This window comes from Sminthopsis crassicaudata, chromosome 1 (assembly GCF_048593235.1).
Source record: "Sminthopsis crassicaudata isolate SCR6 chromosome 1, ASM4859323v1, whole genome shotgun sequence".
NCBI lineage: Eukaryota > Metazoa > Chordata > Mammalia > Dasyuromorphia > Dasyuridae > Sminthopsis > Sminthopsis crassicaudata.
Window position 1 is genome coordinate 162,589,057 of NC_133617.1, and position 19,018 is coordinate 162,608,074.

Consider the following 19,018-nt stretch of genomic DNA (forward strand, 5'->3'; position numbering starts at 1 on the left):
ATACACAGGTCATCTATTTAAAGAGTCTAATACTCTAGCTATTGACTAGGTTTAGGCAAGAATCCTCAATCCTTTCCCCCATAAGCTTAAAATAACACCTCACATTTACATAGTGTTTTCAAATTTACAAAGCAAATCATTCCACCTCCTCCTCCATCTTCACTCCTACCCCCACTCCCAACCTTGTGAGATAGGGAACTATTATCTTAATTTTACAGATGAGGAAACTTGAGTCACACAGCAAAGAAGGGCCTGGATTTGGAACTAGATGTCCTGACTCCATAACTACCCCTCTTTCCACTAAACTGCTTGGTTTAGAGAGATCAGAGGAAATACATTCCTGACCTCTTTGAAACCTGGGAGTTTTACTGTCCTTAAAATTACAATAAAACTGACATGATTGAATTTTCTTATTAGAATATCTATGTTTAGTTTCTTATCTCTGCAATCTCGTTGGAAAAAAATTGTGGCCCTCACTAGACTAACAAATAGAGGAATTTGTTGTCCTCACCATCCTATTTAACAAATAGAGGAATTATGACATGAGGGGCTCCTTTGAGTGGGTACAGCATTCCTGGACTTGTATAGTTAACTATCAAATCGCACTATATGATCAGAGACAGGTCACTAATATCTCTGGGCCTCAATTTCTTATCTGTAAAATGAAGTGGATGAGATTAGTGTTTTTCAAGCTGTATTCTTTTGAAATCTGATATCTTGAGTTCTAGAAATAGTGGGATTTTGAAAATTTTGTTTTTTCCTCAAAAAAAGTAAAGATGAACTTAATTATGTATCAAAAATATAAATATGAGCAACAACTTGGGTGCGGTATGGATAAACTTAATTTCTCTCTATTTTTTGATCCAAAATTTCCTCTTCCCCTTTACTTTGAGGGCTAGTTCAGATCCTCAGATCTACCAGACTTGCACTCATGGGCTCTGTCAACATACACTAAGCCACCAAATGCTCTGTCCAACTGGTCTGGGAGAGGTTGGATGGAATAATCTATAATGTTTATTTCAACTCTAACATCTTGTGACTGAACTCTCACTCTAAAACCATACAGAAACCCAAAAGAATACATTTAAGGCATGGACAGTGAAGGGAAAGATAGTGTTATTCAGCTATGAGTAGACAATGGAAGAGACCTCCTGGATCTCTATATTCTAAAGAGTTGTCCTCAGAGACTTAGTTTCCTCAACTGTAAAATAGGGCTCAGAAGATATAAGTTAGAAGTAAGAATCTTCAATCAGATCAGAAGGGGCTGCTAAAAGAAAACTTGAGTGGGAGGCTCTGAGGAGGAGGGAAGATAGCTGTCAGTTACTTGTTTGGAGAGATGATAAGCAACCAGAAATATTGGGAAAACCCATTCAATGTAGGTCACAAGTAGAGGAACATACATATCGAAAAAACTTAAAATATTTAGTACTATGGGTCCTGTGATGTTTCAGAACCAATATAAGGCCTTTTGGAAGTTTTAAATCTTTTAACCCAGCTTCTTAAACTGTGGTTTATAAACTCATATGGAATCTCCTAATTAAATGTGGGGATAGTGAAATTATGTGATTACTATCAGTAAATGTTTGATTTGTATACCTATTTTATATGCCTATATACCTGAGATCACATAAAAATTTCTCAGGCAAAAAGAGGTCATGAATAGAAAAAGTTTAAGAAGCCCTACATTAAAAGATCCTATCTGATTCTCATACATGGGATTCAGAAACTATAAATCACCTTGTTCCATCCTTACTTTAAATGAGGAACCTGAAATCTCCAAATATGAAGTAACTTGACCAAATTTTATATAACTTAGTGGAAGAACTGGGATCTGAACTCAGATTCTCCTGGCTGCCAGCTTAGTACGGCTTTATCACTCTACCTTACTTGGGACTTAAATCCACATTCTTAGGCTTTATACACACCAGTGACTCAAAAATCTTTCCTCTAATCCTGTTTATTAATAAATTTACTTCAAGGTGGGCCTATCCTGGGGTTCTCATTCCAAGACCATGTTAGAAACCAAGAACAAGTCTCTAAAACAGGCTCATTTACAAGATTTTCTCTATTTGAACTAAGAGAGGTCCCAATGGATTCCCAAGATGTTTGCCTTCAGATAGGAGAGATTAGACAGAGTCAAAGAGTCTTTTCTTTCAAAGGTCATGACTTCATATTTGGGTCAGAGGAGTAAGACTGCCTGCTCCCGGCATATGCCTTTCCTTTAAACTGCCCTCCCCTGATGCTCCCCACCTTTCCATTCCCTTTCCACCCTGGCATTCTCTATACTTACGAGTTCACACACAGGACCACAATGTTTTTCCATAGATTCCTTGTCCCCACCACTTTCACAATGCAGACCTTCTTGGGCCTCCTGGAAAGTTCCTTCTCCAGTTCTGCAATGAAACAAGACCATGAGACCTCTCTGACAGGAAGCAGGAAATCTTAAGATACTCCCTTCTGACGCTGGCCAGGTCCATTTCTGAATTCTGCCATTTTGAGAAGGAGAGAACGTTTATCCCCCCCAGAAGCTGGGAGAAGAAAAAGGAGACGAGAAAATGGAATATAAATCTGGTAGACTAAATTTGATGTTACTGTAGATTTCTTCCAAAAGTGCCTGAAGCAAAAACATGGAAACATTATCAATATGAGTTTTTTCTTAAACTCTTGGTGAAGATAAGCTTTTATAACGACATCCCAGCCTACCAGTGCAATACTTAGGCATCTAATAAACCAAATCAAGCAGTTTTCTCCCCCTTTGGGGAAAGGAAAGTATTCCTCAGAGATTCAGAATTCTGCCCCTCCTAACCAAATGGCCATATGTACCACTTGAGTTATCTGTTTCAGGGTCTTGTGCTTATACTGGAAAATCACGTTTACTGAACTTAAAAAAAGAAAAAGATACTCATTCTCCCAAAGCCTGGTGTGTGTGTGTGTGTTCCACATCCACAGCTTTGAAAAATTAGATGTATTTTTATTGAAAGGATGATCAGAGCAGGTATGGTCAAATTGCCCTTTATCTCTTGTTCTTTTTTTTGGGAGGTGGGGGTGGGGGGGTAGAATACTAAGGCCCAACCCAAAAGTTAGAAATTGAAAGGTATCCTGTTCCTAAAATCACAGCAGAATGGTTTATATCTCCTTTTTTCTCCTTATTTCTCTGATACATGTACTGCCTTTTATTGTCTAGAGAATCTGAGTTACTTTTATGTCAAATCACAATTCCTTCTGAAGTCTCCTTGAATAAAACATATTCACAAAACTGTGTGTGTCTTTGCCTTTCCAGAAAAAAAAAATCCATCAGGATCATGTTCTAAGAAAAGACCTCTCCCTACATTCCTATTTAGTTTACCAGCCTATTCACCCTTAGGGTTAGCATTTATCCATCATGTCTCATCAATAGAAGACTTTGACTTCTTCTGTATAACTATAGTAGGTAGATAGCATCCAAAAGGGGCAGCTAAAGGAACTTGGGATGAAAGCTTTTGATGAGTTGTGATCATTAAAGAACAATTACATCAGAATCTATTCAGACAAATTCTGCCCTTCAAAATAGGATCATAGGATTTTAGAGTTGAAAGGTACCTGAGATACCACCTAGTGCAACCCTCTTAGTTTATTAGCTGAGCAATCCGAGACCCTGAGAATGAATTAACTAGCTAGAGTCACAGAGGTGTGACATAAATGGCAGAACCTGATTTCCAGTCTGTGATCTTGGTAAACATCCTGGCTATGTATACACTTACTCTACCTTCTATTACTCAAAGCATTTTGGGAATTCTTCTCTTGGGACTCTTTAGAACACACAGAACACACACGCACATCCTCATTAATTTTTGTAGTTTTTTTTTTTTTCTATACAGCTCGCTTCATTTAAGATCCATTTAAAATTTAAATTCTTTAACCCAGCTTCTTAAATTATTGTTCACAACCTCATATGGGATCTCATAACTGAATGTGGGGATTGTGAAATTATGACTTATTATCAGTTAAAATCCATATCCATAAATGTAAATGATCCATTTAAATTGAACAAATCTTCATTTCCTCTCCTATATCTATGTCTTGGTGTCCCCCTGTTTGAAATCAACTCCTCCCATCCTCAAATCTGTGTCTACTGACATGTTGACACCCATCTTCATCTTTGAGACCCAACTCAAGTATCATTTTTCCAAGAAACCTTTCTAGATGATTCTTCCTTATCCCTATCTTAAACAGAAATGATTCCTTCCTCCCAGAATCTATCAGATGATTTTGTTTGACCTCTCCTGTCCTTAATGATTTTCTAACTTGTATTAAAATTATTTGCATTTGTGTCCTATATTTCTGCTGGACTGGGGTTCTTAAGTATAGTACATATGCTTAAATAAAATCTTTTCCTGAATCTAGCACAGAGCCTTGTACATAATGAGCACCTTGTGACACTTGCTAAATTGAAATGGTGGCTGATTGATCACAGAAACAGGAGAAAGTTATTCAAAGTCAAGGCAATGGAACAAGGTAGGTGATCAGGTTGAGCAATATAACTCTGGGATGCCTATTCCTTTCTTACCTCCACCTCTGAGGCTTCCTGACTTCCTACAAGACACAACTTTATGTCACTAACTACAGGAAATCCTTCCTAATTCAGCATCATCTTCACTCAGTAGAATGCAAGCTTCTTGAGGGAAGGGATTGTTTCTCATTTTGTCCTGGATAGGATAATTAGATCAATTTTCTTGTGAAATAGATTCTGATAGCAATTCCAAATAAATATGGTCCTTCCTTCCTTCCTTCCTTCGATAAAGAAGTTCTTTTCTCATAGCCTAGGTGTTGATTTGCCAATTATAGACTAAGGAACAAACCCTTTCAGCCTTCTCTGCTACCAACTTAACACATTCAGAAATGCAAAGACAAAGTTGTTCAACCTCCCTTCCCACACAGCCCATCTTGTGACATCTCATACTGCTGAGCCATTGCTCCCTTCAAATCTTCCAGGTCAAGAATAAACCACCACCACCACCACCACCACCACCACCACCACCACCACCACCACCACCACCACCACCAACAACAACAACAACAAAAAAAAAAACCTGGGGTGGGGAAAAATCAAACAAAGAGTGGTAGTAGTGGGGAAAACTTACAGTACTGAGAAGCCCTTTGCATTTAGATGGCAAATGTGAGTATTCATTAGGAAATAGAATTGTCTCAAAGAGAAGCAGCAGCTAGATGGCACCTTGGATAGAGCACTAGCCTGAAGTCAGGATGACTCCTCTTCCTACGGTCAAATCTGGCCTCATACATTCTAGCTGTGTGACCCTGGGCAAGTAATTTAATTCCATTTGCCTCAGTTTCCTCATCTGTAAAGTGATCCAGGGAAGAAAATGGCAAAAGCCACTCCAGTCTCTTGCCAAGAAAACTCAAACGAGGTTATGAGGAACTGGACACAACTGAACAACAAAAAAGCAGCCTTCAGTTTCTCCTGTTTAGCCAGACTATTGTTGTATTCCCACATCAAATGCTTCTGACAATGCTTCAAAATCAAATTTAAATTCAAAGTAAATGTTTCTGTCAGAGAAAAGCCTTACTCCCTCCCCTTCCACTCACTGTGTGTTCTAAAGTCATACTAATGGCCATCATCCAATGGCATGAGAGTGTCAAACAATCCCATGAGTTGAAGCTTAGGAAAAAATATATGCATGCCCAAATATATGTATACTGATAACAATGAGGATTTGAGGATTTTCTTTTCTTTTTCGTTAAAAATGATTTGAATCAGCATTCAATCAGAAAAGGAGGACTCTTTTTTATATGTCCTTGTGCAGGAAAAAAAGGTGGGGGCAGACCTGTAAACTTGCTGTCTGAGTTTCTAGAACTTCCCCACATCTCACATTAATGTAGAAAGAATTTTATGACCTTCTTCCATGGATTCTTTCCAGCCCTGAGAGAGATGCTTTACTTCTCAGCTCTTGTTTTTCCCCCATAGCAAAATAAGGCTAATTTAATGAATCAGATTGAATAGTTTAGATGAACCTTGTTAAATAAAATATGATCTCCTTCGGAGCGGTTAGTATTTTGGTAGTAGAAAATATTAACATCAGATACATATATCTGCAAAATTCTATAATAAACCCCCACATATTATAATATCATAAAATCATGGCAGAGATGGAAGGGAATCTTCCAACTCCCATTACAGATAAATTACAGATAAAGGCACTGAGGCTTGAGAAAGAGAATTAATTTGTCCCGAGTCATCCAGTACTGCAACTAGCAGAGCTGGGCCAGAAACCTAGATCTCTAGGCTCCTAAACCCAGAGCTGCTTTCATTCACTATCCCATTCCACCTCTCAACTTCAATAGCAATATTTCCTAATCTTGGAATCCTACAATTTCTTCATCCATGTGGAAAACAAAGATGACTATGGTTGATTTCCCTTCCTTGAGTGAAAGATAATTCTTGTTTTATTCAAAAGACTAGAAATTTAGAAATGGATGAGGATTAATTCCTTCATTTTATTGATGAGCAAACTGGGCCCTAGAAAGGTAAGAGGGTTTGCTTGAGATTATGTATCTAGTAAGTAATACAGCTGGGATTCAAATTCAGATTCTTGGGATCCAAATCCAAAAGTCTTTCTATTATGCCAGTGTTTTTCTCAATGTAGTGTTAAGGTGGAAAGATAAATATTTGTGTGCATGTATGTATTAGTATATGCAACTTTCATTACATTCATCCTCTGATGCCATATCAAAGTGTGGAAGACTATGCCAGATTGGGGCAAGGGACAAACTCTGTCTGCTGAGGAGTAAATTTCTCAGGCCACAGCTGGTCAAATCTGGAAGACCATCTCCCAAGCTATAGAATGGTCACAATTTTTATTTGTGGAAGAAAAACTCACAGAACCACACTCAAAGACGCCAGAAGGGCTGAAGTGTGTGTGTGTGTGTGTGTGTGTGTGTGTGTGTAAGTGTAAAACAGAGAAAGAAAGGGGGGAAGAGAGAAAGAGAGAGAGAGAGAGAAAAACAGAGTAAGAGACAAAGACACAGAGAGAGATGGAAAAAGAGAGAGAGATGAAGAGATAGAGAAAGACAGACAGAGATGGAGAAAATGAAAGAGAGAGAAATAGAGAGAGAGAGAGAGAGAGAGAGATGAAGAGATAGAAAGAAATAGTCAGAGACAGAGAAGCAGTGTGAGTAGCATCATATTTGTCCTCATTTTGTTAAAGCAAAAACAGTATTTTGATTCTCAGCTGAAAATTATCTTTCCTTCTTCGAATTTCTCCTAGTACTTCCCTGCATTTACTCCAATTTCCTTACTATCAAAGTCTAAGCTTATTGAGAGGTGTGTGTGTATGTGTATGTGTGTGTGTGTGTGTGTATAAAATGAAAAAAAATATACACACATACATATGTATATATACATACATACATATATATGTACATCTATATATCTATATATATCTTTGTATCTTCAGTCTCTAGCATTGTACTTTGCACACAGTAGATACTTAAGGAACGCTTAGTACATTGATGTTATAATTTTTTTATTGTTATTAGCAAAAACACCCCAAAATGCTAAATTTAGGATTATGTAAGTAGTCAATAAATGGAGTCAAACTAGCCCAAACATAATTTTCAAGTTATTTATCTTTCCGGGGCTATTGATATCATATTAAGGCCCTCCAGGACCTACATTAGCATCTTCTAAGATCATAATTTATGTATTTTCTTGGAGTCAGACTTTTTTCCTGATGGGGATAGGAGAAGGGTGGTAGGGAAATCCACAAGTTCTGTATCCTTTGTGTCACTGAAACAACTCAGTATCTAGAGAACTAGGTTTTTCACTTGACTTCATAAGAAAATAAGGGCTTTTCTAGGATGCTGTGTTAAAAGTGTTAAAGGTAACAGTTTCTAAAAATGTTAGTGAAAAACCTGAAACTACCTCCCTGCTTCACATTTTCCCTTCTGTTTTACACACACAACAGAAAATAACTTGATTTAGAGTCACCAGGAAAAACAAAACACAATTGAACTCCCTTTCAAAAAGCTGAGGCTGTTTTGTGTAAGGAGGACAGCATATCCATTTGTGTAAGGAGGACAGTATATGCATTTTTCTAGTGTGGTCTCTTGTCCTGCTATGTGTACTGTTTCTATATTCTAGGGGAGATAAGTTATTTCTATTTCCTTCCCTCTTCCCAGCATCACTGTGCAATTCTGCACAGTTCTTTATTGCTTGAAAGGAACCAAGGCAATGGAAGGATCTGGTCCTTGTCCTAGTCCTAGTCCAACTGCTCTAGCTGGGCTACCTGTTTGCCTTGCTTCAGGGATGCCCCAGAGCACACTATTGGCTTGAGAAGGACATTGTGGCTCTTAGGAAAGGGCTTACCTGAGAATGCTCCAGAGGGAAGCATGGGATCTGTCCAGGGCCTGAAGGACTAGGTGGTGAGACCGCCAGCCAGTTGTCCCCTGATGTGGCCAGAGGGGAGAAAGCAGCTGCAGTCCACTCAAGATAAGGCCTGGGAGGAACCATCACAGTTCTTTTGAAAGTATACCACAAGAGTCATATCCTTTTCCCAAAAGTCTTTAAGGCATTTCAGGCTCATAGACTAATGGATTTTTAGACTCTGTAGGAAATAATCCGTTTTTATGTCCTTCCTTGAGGCACTGAATATAAAAAAACCCAAACCCACATTCATAAGTAAACTCAAAGAATTATTGGCTTCCTCCAACCCCTCACCCCCTCAACTCTAGATTTAGAAATACAAGTAATTAAATGGCAGAACAGGACTTCTTTGGAAGCAAGAAGTAGTTAGCAACCATATGGACGTCAATCTTACAAATTCACCCAACCATTTGATATTTGGGCCAATACTCTTCTTCTTTCCCATTTTCCCTCAATATGTCCATCCTGAAAGCCTACAAACATTCACCAAACCACAGAATATCTAGCCACATAGTCTTTGTCATGATACTTGATTACAGTCTACATGATTGTACCTGGAACAAGCAAAGCCCATAACAAGAATTCTAGTAGAAAACTTCACATTGGCATTTTAGCAGTCAGGTGAGACATGTACGCATGTTGTGGCAATGATAATGGTCATATGATGATTTAGTCACAATGCAAACTCAAGGAACTGGTCTGAAATGTTCAAAAACAAATCAGACAGGTTCTCAGAGGAAGTCCAAGGACATTTAGCAAAAACAGAAGATTGGAAACATTGAGTCCCTGGTTCTCCTTTTTGGCATTATTTGTGCAATATAAACCCACAGTAAAAAAATATTCCAAGGCTGAGGTCCATACATATGTGTTTGTATGTGTGTACACACAAGATATCAGACAATGGTCGACACAACTGGCTACACAATTATTTGGGTTCTCACTGATGGTTTCCACATGACAAACATTCTTTTAACATTTTATGACAGTATTTGGTGTGAGCTATTGGGAGACAATTTAGAATTAGAAAGGAAACCTAGGTAAAAGAAAGAAAGCTAGAATGAGCAGCTGTTTAAAAGGTAAAACAGATGTGCTCTTTCCCCACAAAGAAAGGCAATAAAATGTTGAAATGGCGCGAATGACAATGCTGACTGACTGCCGGTGGCCAAGAGAGATGGAGAAACCAGTGTGGAATATGAAGCCTTCCTAAGCCAATACTGAAATACTATGCTTCTTCCTTCAAATGAGATAGATATACATCTTTTGTTCCCTTTTCATAAGTCACACATGCAAAGATACTTTTTCTCCCAAGCCCCTTCTTGCGACATCTGAATATAAATAAATGTGAGCAACAATCACAAGGGAAAAAAGTCATGATACCATTCTTACAATAAAAAAGGAAAATATACTGGCACAATTAAGATCAAAGGGGAAAAAGATTTTTTAAAAAAATCTGAACAGTAAGTGGGGTGTGATAATTTAATTAAGCAAACATCCCAAAGAGAATTTTTTTTCAAGTCTTAAGTCAATCTAATGAAAGTCCAAAAGGAATGCCATTTTCTTAGAGCTAGTGGAGTTGGTTCTTATAACAGATTAAGTACTTGATTTTTAGCAAAAACTCCTTGGAAATGAGGAGAAGGCAAATAGATCTCAATGGAAAACAAAATACTGTTTTCAGTTCTTGATTATCCAAACGAGCAGGTTGCTACCAGAAGGTACTAGAGACAGATGCTCACATATTTCCAAAATCCCAGGAGCGCTGCTGTACATACCCATGTAGATACATACATTCGCTCCTCATCACTCCTACTTACCTTCTGAATAAATCATGAGAAAATTCAACTACTTTAGCTTTTTTGAGGCTTTTTTTTTGCATAAAATCAGCGACATTATATCTTATGTAAATTTTATATTCTGTCAGCATCTCTCACACAGCAATCCATGTAAAGTTGGTTCTTTTGTAAATAAATGCTTGTTGAATGAATAGAATCCCAGAATTGGAAGGAATTTTTGTGATCCCCCAGCCCAGATTCCTTAAGAATCAATTCATCAACCAACAAGTAACTATCAAGTCCCTACTATATGCCAGGCACTATGCTATGCACTATAGAGATAAAGAAAAAGACACTGACTTTATGAAGTCAGTACTATTCCTCCTTCATTCTCTCAGCTCTCTTATTGTACACAACACACAAGAGATTCCACTCCTTAAGAATCAAATGAATGTTTTATTATTCTTCACTCACATACCTCCATTCCAGAAAGGCTAGAGCATTTGAAGTGGATTGCCCTAAATTATTACTAATTGGCTGAGTGGTCTGATATCTTTAAGTCTCATCTAGGAGTGATCATACGCTCTGAGATTCAGAAGTTGGAGGGACCTCAGAGATTATTGAGCCCAATTTCTTCATTGAGTCCAATCTCATCCTACAGAAGTGGGATTAAAGCCTTGAATGGCTAAACAATTTATACATGGCGACATATAAAGTTAATAGTAAATCCAGGCTTTAAATTAAGGTCTTCTCTCTCCAAATTTAGTGCTCCTTCCTTTGTACTAATCTGCTTCTCAAAAGGAAGACAAGGAGTTTGGGTTTTTTTTGCCACTTAAAATATACTTTTTATGTCATTAGGACTCACTGGCAATATCTATATTTATTCTCTTGGATTCAGTAGGTCATAGCTTATTAGAGGTTAGGTTTCAAAAAGAATTCTAGCTCTGGCGACAGAGGAACAATGCTCAAATTTTGCTTGTGTGCCTTAACAAGTCACCTACCAGTTTCCTCACTATAAATTGAGAAGACTAGATGACCTCTGAATTCCTTTTTCTAAATCTCTGATTCTAAATTGTATATTTTGACAAGTTTCCAACTGGTTACATAGCTGGTAAAACACTGACGTAAAATTAAGACCAGAGTAGACCCAGGGTCTTCTCTCAGGCACTGGGTTAGGTCAGTAATTGTCAAACTTTTGGATTTCTGAACCCCTTTATACACTAAAAAATTATTTAAAATGTACTCCTTTATCTACCATCACCCCATCCCTAAAATGTTTTCATTTGTGGATTATATCTATTCATATTAACCATATTTGAAAGTAAAACTTCTAAATATTATTATGAAAATAGCTTTGACCTTACAGATTTTCCCATGACAGGATTCCTGGTCTATATTTAAGGAACCTCTGATTTGGATATAAGGAATGTAGAGGTGCCAGAAAGGAAGAGGAGGCAACAAAATAGAACACTGTTTCTAGTTTTTTTTGCTGCTCAAATGCTTACAATAAAAAATACTATGAATAATCTTAGGAGGCCACATTTAAGGGGAAACGAGAAGGCAAAAGATTAAATCTTGAGATATGCTTATGGTCAGAGGTGACTAAAATAGTAGCAACAAGACAAGACTGAACAGGTTGTAGGCCAAAGGTTTTACATCTATCTTCTGTAGAATGTCCTATCTAAAAATAAGTCTATACTAAGCTATTGATTAATTTTCTGAACTTTTTTTTTTTTCTGTAAAGTCAGTTTCTTACATTAGCACACCCAATCAATATCTACTGACCACCACAATTTGGAAGGATTTCAACCTACTTTCAAGTTGCTTGGGTGAACATTGTTATTATTTCAACAGATCTAGGCCAAATAAAATGGGAATATTCAGCTGACAATGGAAGCTACTTAATAAAACAGAACAATAAATGGAAATCTAGGAACTGTTGGGATGTTCAGTTCTGGCCTTTCAGGCTGCCCAGAGATGCTCCTGCTTTCCCAAGGCTCGAGGGCACGGCTGCCCCCCTGGGCATGCACATACTCACCCGACATCACTCCTTTGATATCATTCTCAGGATTCATGCGGTTTTTCTGTGTGAAGTGCAGGATCAACTTCTTTGCTGGTTCAAACTGCTGTGTGGCCATTAGCCACCGGAGGGACTCTGGGAAAATACTTCAAAGATATAAGACCTGTTAGTGAAATTTTTCAAGTTCCTGTGGTGCTCAAAATACAAAAGACACAATTAAGCTTTCAAACTTTGAGCTTTCTGGGCAGTGACAGAATCTTATTCTATGTTTGGAATGGCACCTGGGGTTGGGGTGTGGCTTCTGATAAATTGTATATGATTATTTTATTTCTCCTCAATAGATAAAGTATGTATTATTTCCACCTTTGGGAAAAGAAGATTGTGAGAATGAAGAAGCATGTAGCAAATAAATAATCTATATTTTACCAATTGTGGACATACCTCATCTCAGAGGCAATCTATTTTATTAACCCTTACTCAAAGAACTCCGGGGACAAGGAAATCACAGCCTCCCGAGGTAGCCTATTCCATTTTTGGATGGCTCTATTTGTTGAGAATTTTTCCCTTTATGAATCTTCTGTCCATTAATCTTAATTCTGAGTTGTCAGGTTAAACACATCAAATATAATTCCTCTTCCTTGTGACAACCCTTCAGATACTCCATTGAAAACAGCTAATGTGTCCCTTTCAATCTTCTCTTATTTATTACAGATATTACTGGATGCTTCAACTGATTCTCCACCGCATAGCTTCTAGTTCCTTTACCCCTATTTAGCTCTCCTCACCTTGCCAAAGTTTTTCCTAAAGTCAGGGACCTAGAACTGAATGAAGCACTCCAGGGCTGAGTATAACAGGATTATCACTCCATTCCTTCTGAAACCATGCTTCAATTAAGGCAGGGCATAATTAAACTAATTTTTTGGTTCCTTTATTGTATTATTGACTCATATGGAGCTTGTAATCCATTAATAACCTTCTTTGTAGCTTGTGCTACTGAAGTTGATTTTAAGTCCAAGGGTGGGAACTTATTTATCTCTTAAATTTCACATCTAGTTTACTTTTCCAAATATACATATTCAAGTATATATTTAGGATATTATATATATATATATATATATATATATATATATATATATATATGTGTGTGTGTGTGTGTGTGTGTGTGTGTGTGTGTGTGTATGAACACCCCCCCCTCATTTATGATAAAGGAAAATGAGCTTCAGATGGGGAATCGTTAATTCTGGATTCTAGTCTTGGCTTTATATATTCTTGGGCCCTCTTTTCTCTTTGATATAATTAGGAGAAAGAAAGTTTGGATGAGAAGATTTCTGAACTCCATACAAGCTCTAACAGTCTATAATCCTAAAACTCATGGAGTCTTAGAATTTCTCACAGACCTACCTACTCATCTCCTCTACCCAATCAAGAAGGAAGGAAGAAAAGAAACAAACGTTAAGTGCCTACTATCTCATTTGATTCTTATAACAACATTGATATAGGTGGTAGTATAATTATTTCTACTTATTATTAATATTTCTACTTATAGTTGAAGAAACTGAGGTAAAGAGAGAATCACAAAATTAGAAACTGTTTGAGTCTGGATTTGAACTCAGGCCTTTCTGACTCCAGGTCTAATGCTTTATCCACTGAGCAATCTAGCTTCATGAATCCCTTTTATAAAATCTCCTTTCATCAGTGTCAAGGAATTCATTACCTTAAAAGACACCTCACTCCATTTCTTTTCAGTAGTTTTTAAGAGATTTGCTCCTAATGTTAAACTGAAATCCGCATTCCTGTAGTTTTTATTCAATGGTATTACTTGTCTTATGTAGCCAAACAGAATTGTCTAATGCTTCTTGCCTTTGATAGACCTTCAAATAAATCAAGACAGTTATTCTGCCTAGAAAATCCACTTTAGCCTAAATATTCTCCGTTCCTTCCAAAAACGCTCACATTGAATGGTTTTACATTTTCTCATTGCTCAGTTATCTCCTCTGGAGACCCTGGATACTTGATGAGCGAGAAGATTGCTTTTCCTATTCTTTGGGACTAAGCAGAGACACCACTTGATTATATTGCCTTTGGATGTTGTTATAATTCTCTGGACCTTCCTAAAGGATCATTTAAAGTATCAGTCAGTTTTTTTTATTCCTGGGGCCCCCTTCTCTTTCAGATTGGAGAGGATAGAGGTCTTCCATATTCTCTATTCAAAGAAGCACCTAGGGGAGTGCTCTAATCATTTCTCACCTGGCTTCACTTCTCCGTGCTTCACTCCCCATGCTGGGTACTACCTCTTCCCTTTTACCTTTTTTTTAATGTGTTTGCATTCTCTATCAGAAGCCAGGGACTGCCTTTTGCCTTTCTTTGCATCCTCAAGTCTTAGCACAGTGTTGGCACATATTAGGCACTTAACAAATATTTACTGAATGACTAAGAAACAGTCCAAGATCAGATAAGTTTTCTGGGGATGATCATATCATAGTTTTAACTCTGGATAAATAGGCAGTCTATCAAAATCCCTTGATGTCTTTCTCATAGGAATTAATATCAAGCAATAGCTCCCTAATTCCATATTTATATAACTGATTTCTAAACTTAACTAAAAATCTTTAAATTTATTACTATTAAATTCTATCTTATATTGTGTTATCAATTCTTCCAGTTAGTTGGGATTCTTTTGGATCCTAAGTCTGTCATCCAGCATGTGAAATAGCCTTGACAGTTAGTTTCATGTCATCTGAAAATTTGATAAGGATGCAGTCTGTGTCTCAATTCAAGCCATGATAAAAATATAGGCCAGAGTGAAGCAGAGGACAGAGATTCCAGTGATTCACTAGGGACTCTTTCCTCCACATTGACATACAATTAACTCTTTGGATTCATCTGTTCAACCAGTTCATTTCCATACTTTTCAGGCCCCATTTCTCCATCTTGTTTGTGTGGCTATCGTAACAGACTCGGTCAAACACTGCTGAATTTCAGATAAATCACTCTTATAGCATTTTCTGATATGTGGATTGAATAGTATCATGAATATGGAGCTGAAGAGGAGCACTGAATCCAACAATCTCATTTTATGCATAAGAAAATTGTATGGTATCTTGCCCAGGGTCATACAGCTTACAGGAATATGACATGGAATTTGGACCCAGATCTTTCTAACTCCAAATTCAGTGGACTGACTTCTGTATTGTGCTTTCTCTCAGCAATGAAGGAAAAAGATAAAGAAATCTGGACTGATTCTATAACTTATTGTATCACAGACTCTCAAAATTGGAAAGAACTACCAAATCTTACTTTGTACCCAAAGAATGAATTTTTAAAAAAATATCTCTAACAAACAGGAGTTTGGTAATTCTAACAGATTTCTAAAATATGGCAGCACAGTACATAAAAAAGATTTATCTATAGAATGATTCCTTCAAGAAGTGTGGTGTGATAGGAAGAATGCTGAATTTATTGTCAGGAAACATGGGTGCCAATGATGAGTCTGGCCTTGGTTGTTTGTACCCTGGCAAGTCCCTCTCTGAGTCTCAGTTTTCCCATCTGTAAAATAGAAATAATGCTTATAATATCCTCAAGGCCTGCCTCACCGAATGTCCTTTGTGGGGAAAACACTTTGTAAACCTTTGAGAATTATGAGTAGGAATCATCATTATAATCAATTATTATTACCGACACTCTGCATGTAGTATTTAAGTTAAGGGAATGGAATCAAGCATAGAGATGTAGATAAATGAATGAGAGAATGGTTAAGGAAAAGGATTCTTCTACTAAAGACTGAAATAACTCATTGGTATAGTGAGGAGAGAGTCAAAGTTGGAGTTAGGAGGACATGAGCTCTAATCCTATCTCAGACAGTTAATGTAAGTGTCTGATACATAATATATAATAATAAGATGATATAAGATAATATATAATATAATATGTGTCTTATAACAATGACAGACATTCGTATAAGCCTGGTTCAGTCACAATTTCTTTGTGCTTCAGTTTTCTTATATGCAAAATGAGGGGGTGGAGTTTGACGGCCTTTGAGTTCCCCCCAATTCTACATCCAAAATTCTGTAACTGGCTTCTTTGGCGAGCTTCCAGTTAAGTAGATAGAACTGGTTAAACAAAGGGTGAAAATCTGGGGAAAGAATGGAATATCACCATTTCTAAAATCAATTGGAAGGCTTCTTTCCAAAAGCTTTATTGACCAGAAGGAAAAAAATTTACATAGCATGTGTAATGTTGGACAATTCCTGATTCAGGGAGAGAGAGAAGCATCTTAAAAAAAAAAAAAAAAAAAGCAGCCTCTTGGGAAGTGTCAGATTCTCTCAACTTGGCACAGGGGGATGTTTCATTCCCTCCCTCCTCCATACAGATTCCCTCGACATGCCTACATTTTGCTGTTTAAATTCCTCTAGCCTCATGGAATGCTAGGTTCTCATGTTGCCCAGCTCTGGTTGGGGTAGTTTTGTATCGCTGGATAGAGCTGCTAATGGTTATTTTCAATTATGTCCATTCTCAAGTTGTGTTCTATTCTTGGTAAGAAGAAGAGACTGAGAAACAGGGACAGGACTTTGACAATAGAGTCTACATTCAACAAAAGAAGAACATCCTAGACTGGGAGTCAGAAAATCCAGGTTCAAATCCCAGCTGAGTTATTTATTATCAGTCTGAACTCTGGCATTCTGGGCTTCACACTTTCCTCATGTTTAAAATGGACAGGTTGGAAAAGATGATTCCTATGGTCTACTTTTGTTTTAGATTCTTAAGATGAAAATAAATGTAAAAAATGCTTTGCTGTGTAAATGCTATATAAATACTAGCTATCATATCCTATACAGTATGAATTGACTGTGCTCCATCCTCCCCTCTCAATTAGCAAATCAAAGTATGACTAACCTTTTTTTTTTTTAAACCACATCCAAGAATCCTGACTAAAACAATGAGTTTATCACCAGTCCCTGAGTAGTAGAAAAAGTAAGAGAAAAGTAATTGAACACTCTCTGTAAAGAGTCATGCATGAGCAAATTACTTCTCCTTCCCCAAGTGGTCCCTGAAGAACTGCAGAGGCTGGAGAAAATGTTTTGAAAAATATCCTTCATTTAGTTGCAACATTGGGATACACATTCTATCAGTATTCTTCTATCTTCAAAATGAATAATCTCTTTGACCAGCTGCAAAATGGTCACCAAGGTCACTCTTGTCCAGTGTGGGTTGACCCACACTGTTTAAACCATCCGCCTCATATACTGAATTGTGGAGCCTCTCTTTGTGGACTCCATGCAGCTCATGGTATTTTTGCAGCTAGTAATTATCTCTGTATTACTACCCTCTGTGGTATTTAACCCTCCTGTATAACTGGAAGCAATCAGTGAACTGTTGGCCTTAAAGTAATCTCAGGATGCTTGAGATTGCAATGATATGCCACAGGGCCACATTATGCAGCCTTAATGAAATCTCTCCTGATAGGTTCATAATGCAATACAATAGGTAAATTAAAAAGCAGGCCTAAAGTCTTAGAATATGAACAGAATCAAGCTACACAAAGGAGGAAAGGAATCTAATTCCTTTTTTTACGTGATAGCTTCTTAAATAGTTAAAGATAGCTGCTTTAGGGGAAATGAGGAAGAGGGGTACAGCCTTGTGATTTCTTTGATGGATGGAGCTCCCAGGGATGAAACACTGTACTAAAACAGATCTTTGATCAGCAACACGTAGTCTCCTGTGGATTCTTGGGGAAAGTGAAAATTTAAGTGATTTTATTGAGGTCACACAGCTAGTATGTATTGGTCACAACTTGAATCCAGGACTTCTTGGTTCCAAAGCTAGCTTTCCTTCTATTTTATGTCATGCTATCTTGCTGAAGATTGCCTTACTAAATGCTTGTTGGGTGGATGGAAGTTCTAAGGTCATACAGGTAGTAAGTGTTAAAGTTGGGATTCAAATACAACTTTTTTTGCTCCAAAGAAAGAAAAATTTCCCACAGCACTATCTATTCTTATGCTACTAATTAACTAAACAAAAGGAATATATATATATATATATATATATATATATATATATATATATATATATATATATATATATATATATATATATATATATACACACACACACACGCACATATTTATAGGCTTATTAATTCTCATCTTATTCTGGAATCCATAAACTTAGAGAAGAAAAAAACTCTTTAATTGAAATTTAGCATTTCCTTCAATTATTTATAAACTTTATTCTGAAAAGAGGTATTCAGGCTTAACTAGCTAGACAAAAGGCCAATGGCACAAATTATCCTGTTCAATCCTGTTGAAATTATTTGGGGGGGAAGGAAGAGAAATTCTAATTTTTCTCATCTAGTGTTTTCTTAACACACTTTTATTTATTTAACAGCTATAGCTAACATTTAAATAGAGCTTACTATGTTCTACGTACTACACTAAACATTTTATAAATTATTATCTCTTTTAATTGTATCAACAAGCCTGAGGGTTAGGTACTACTATTAGCCACATTTTACAGATGAGGAAACTGAGGCAAATAGAGACTGACTTGCCCAGTCATATAGCTGGTAAATATCTGAGGTTACATTTGAACTCGGGTCTTCTTAACTGCAGGTCTCACATTTTATCTACTGTATCATCTACAAATTGGAAAAATAGTTCATCTATGTCTCGAACTAAATTCATTAAATAATTACGTAATTTTATCCAAGTTATTGACAAAAATACTAAAAACCAGATTCAAGGATAGAACCCAAAATGTATATCTCATACTATAGCTTGAGTCCTTCACCTCTCTGTCAGGATTGGGGAAGAT

At 37.0% G+C, this 19,018-nt stretch overlaps 1 protein-coding gene across 1 annotated transcript in view; it reads right to left on the minus strand.

Annotated features, from left to right (window-relative positions):
- SLC22A23 (solute carrier family 22 member 23) overlaps positions 1 to 19,018 on the minus strand; it is a 269,428-nt gene that overhangs the window by 27,018 nt on the left and 223,392 nt on the right. Inside the window, exons 5-6 of the mRNA XM_074270687.1 lie at positions 12,227 to 12,354; positions 2,291 to 2,393 (exon numbers count right to left, since the gene is read on the minus strand). Coding sequence (XP_074126788.1) covers positions 2,291 to 2,393; positions 12,227 to 12,354 — 231 coding nt within the window. The remainder of the gene's footprint in view (positions 1 to 2,290; positions 2,394 to 12,226; positions 12,355 to 19,018) is intronic.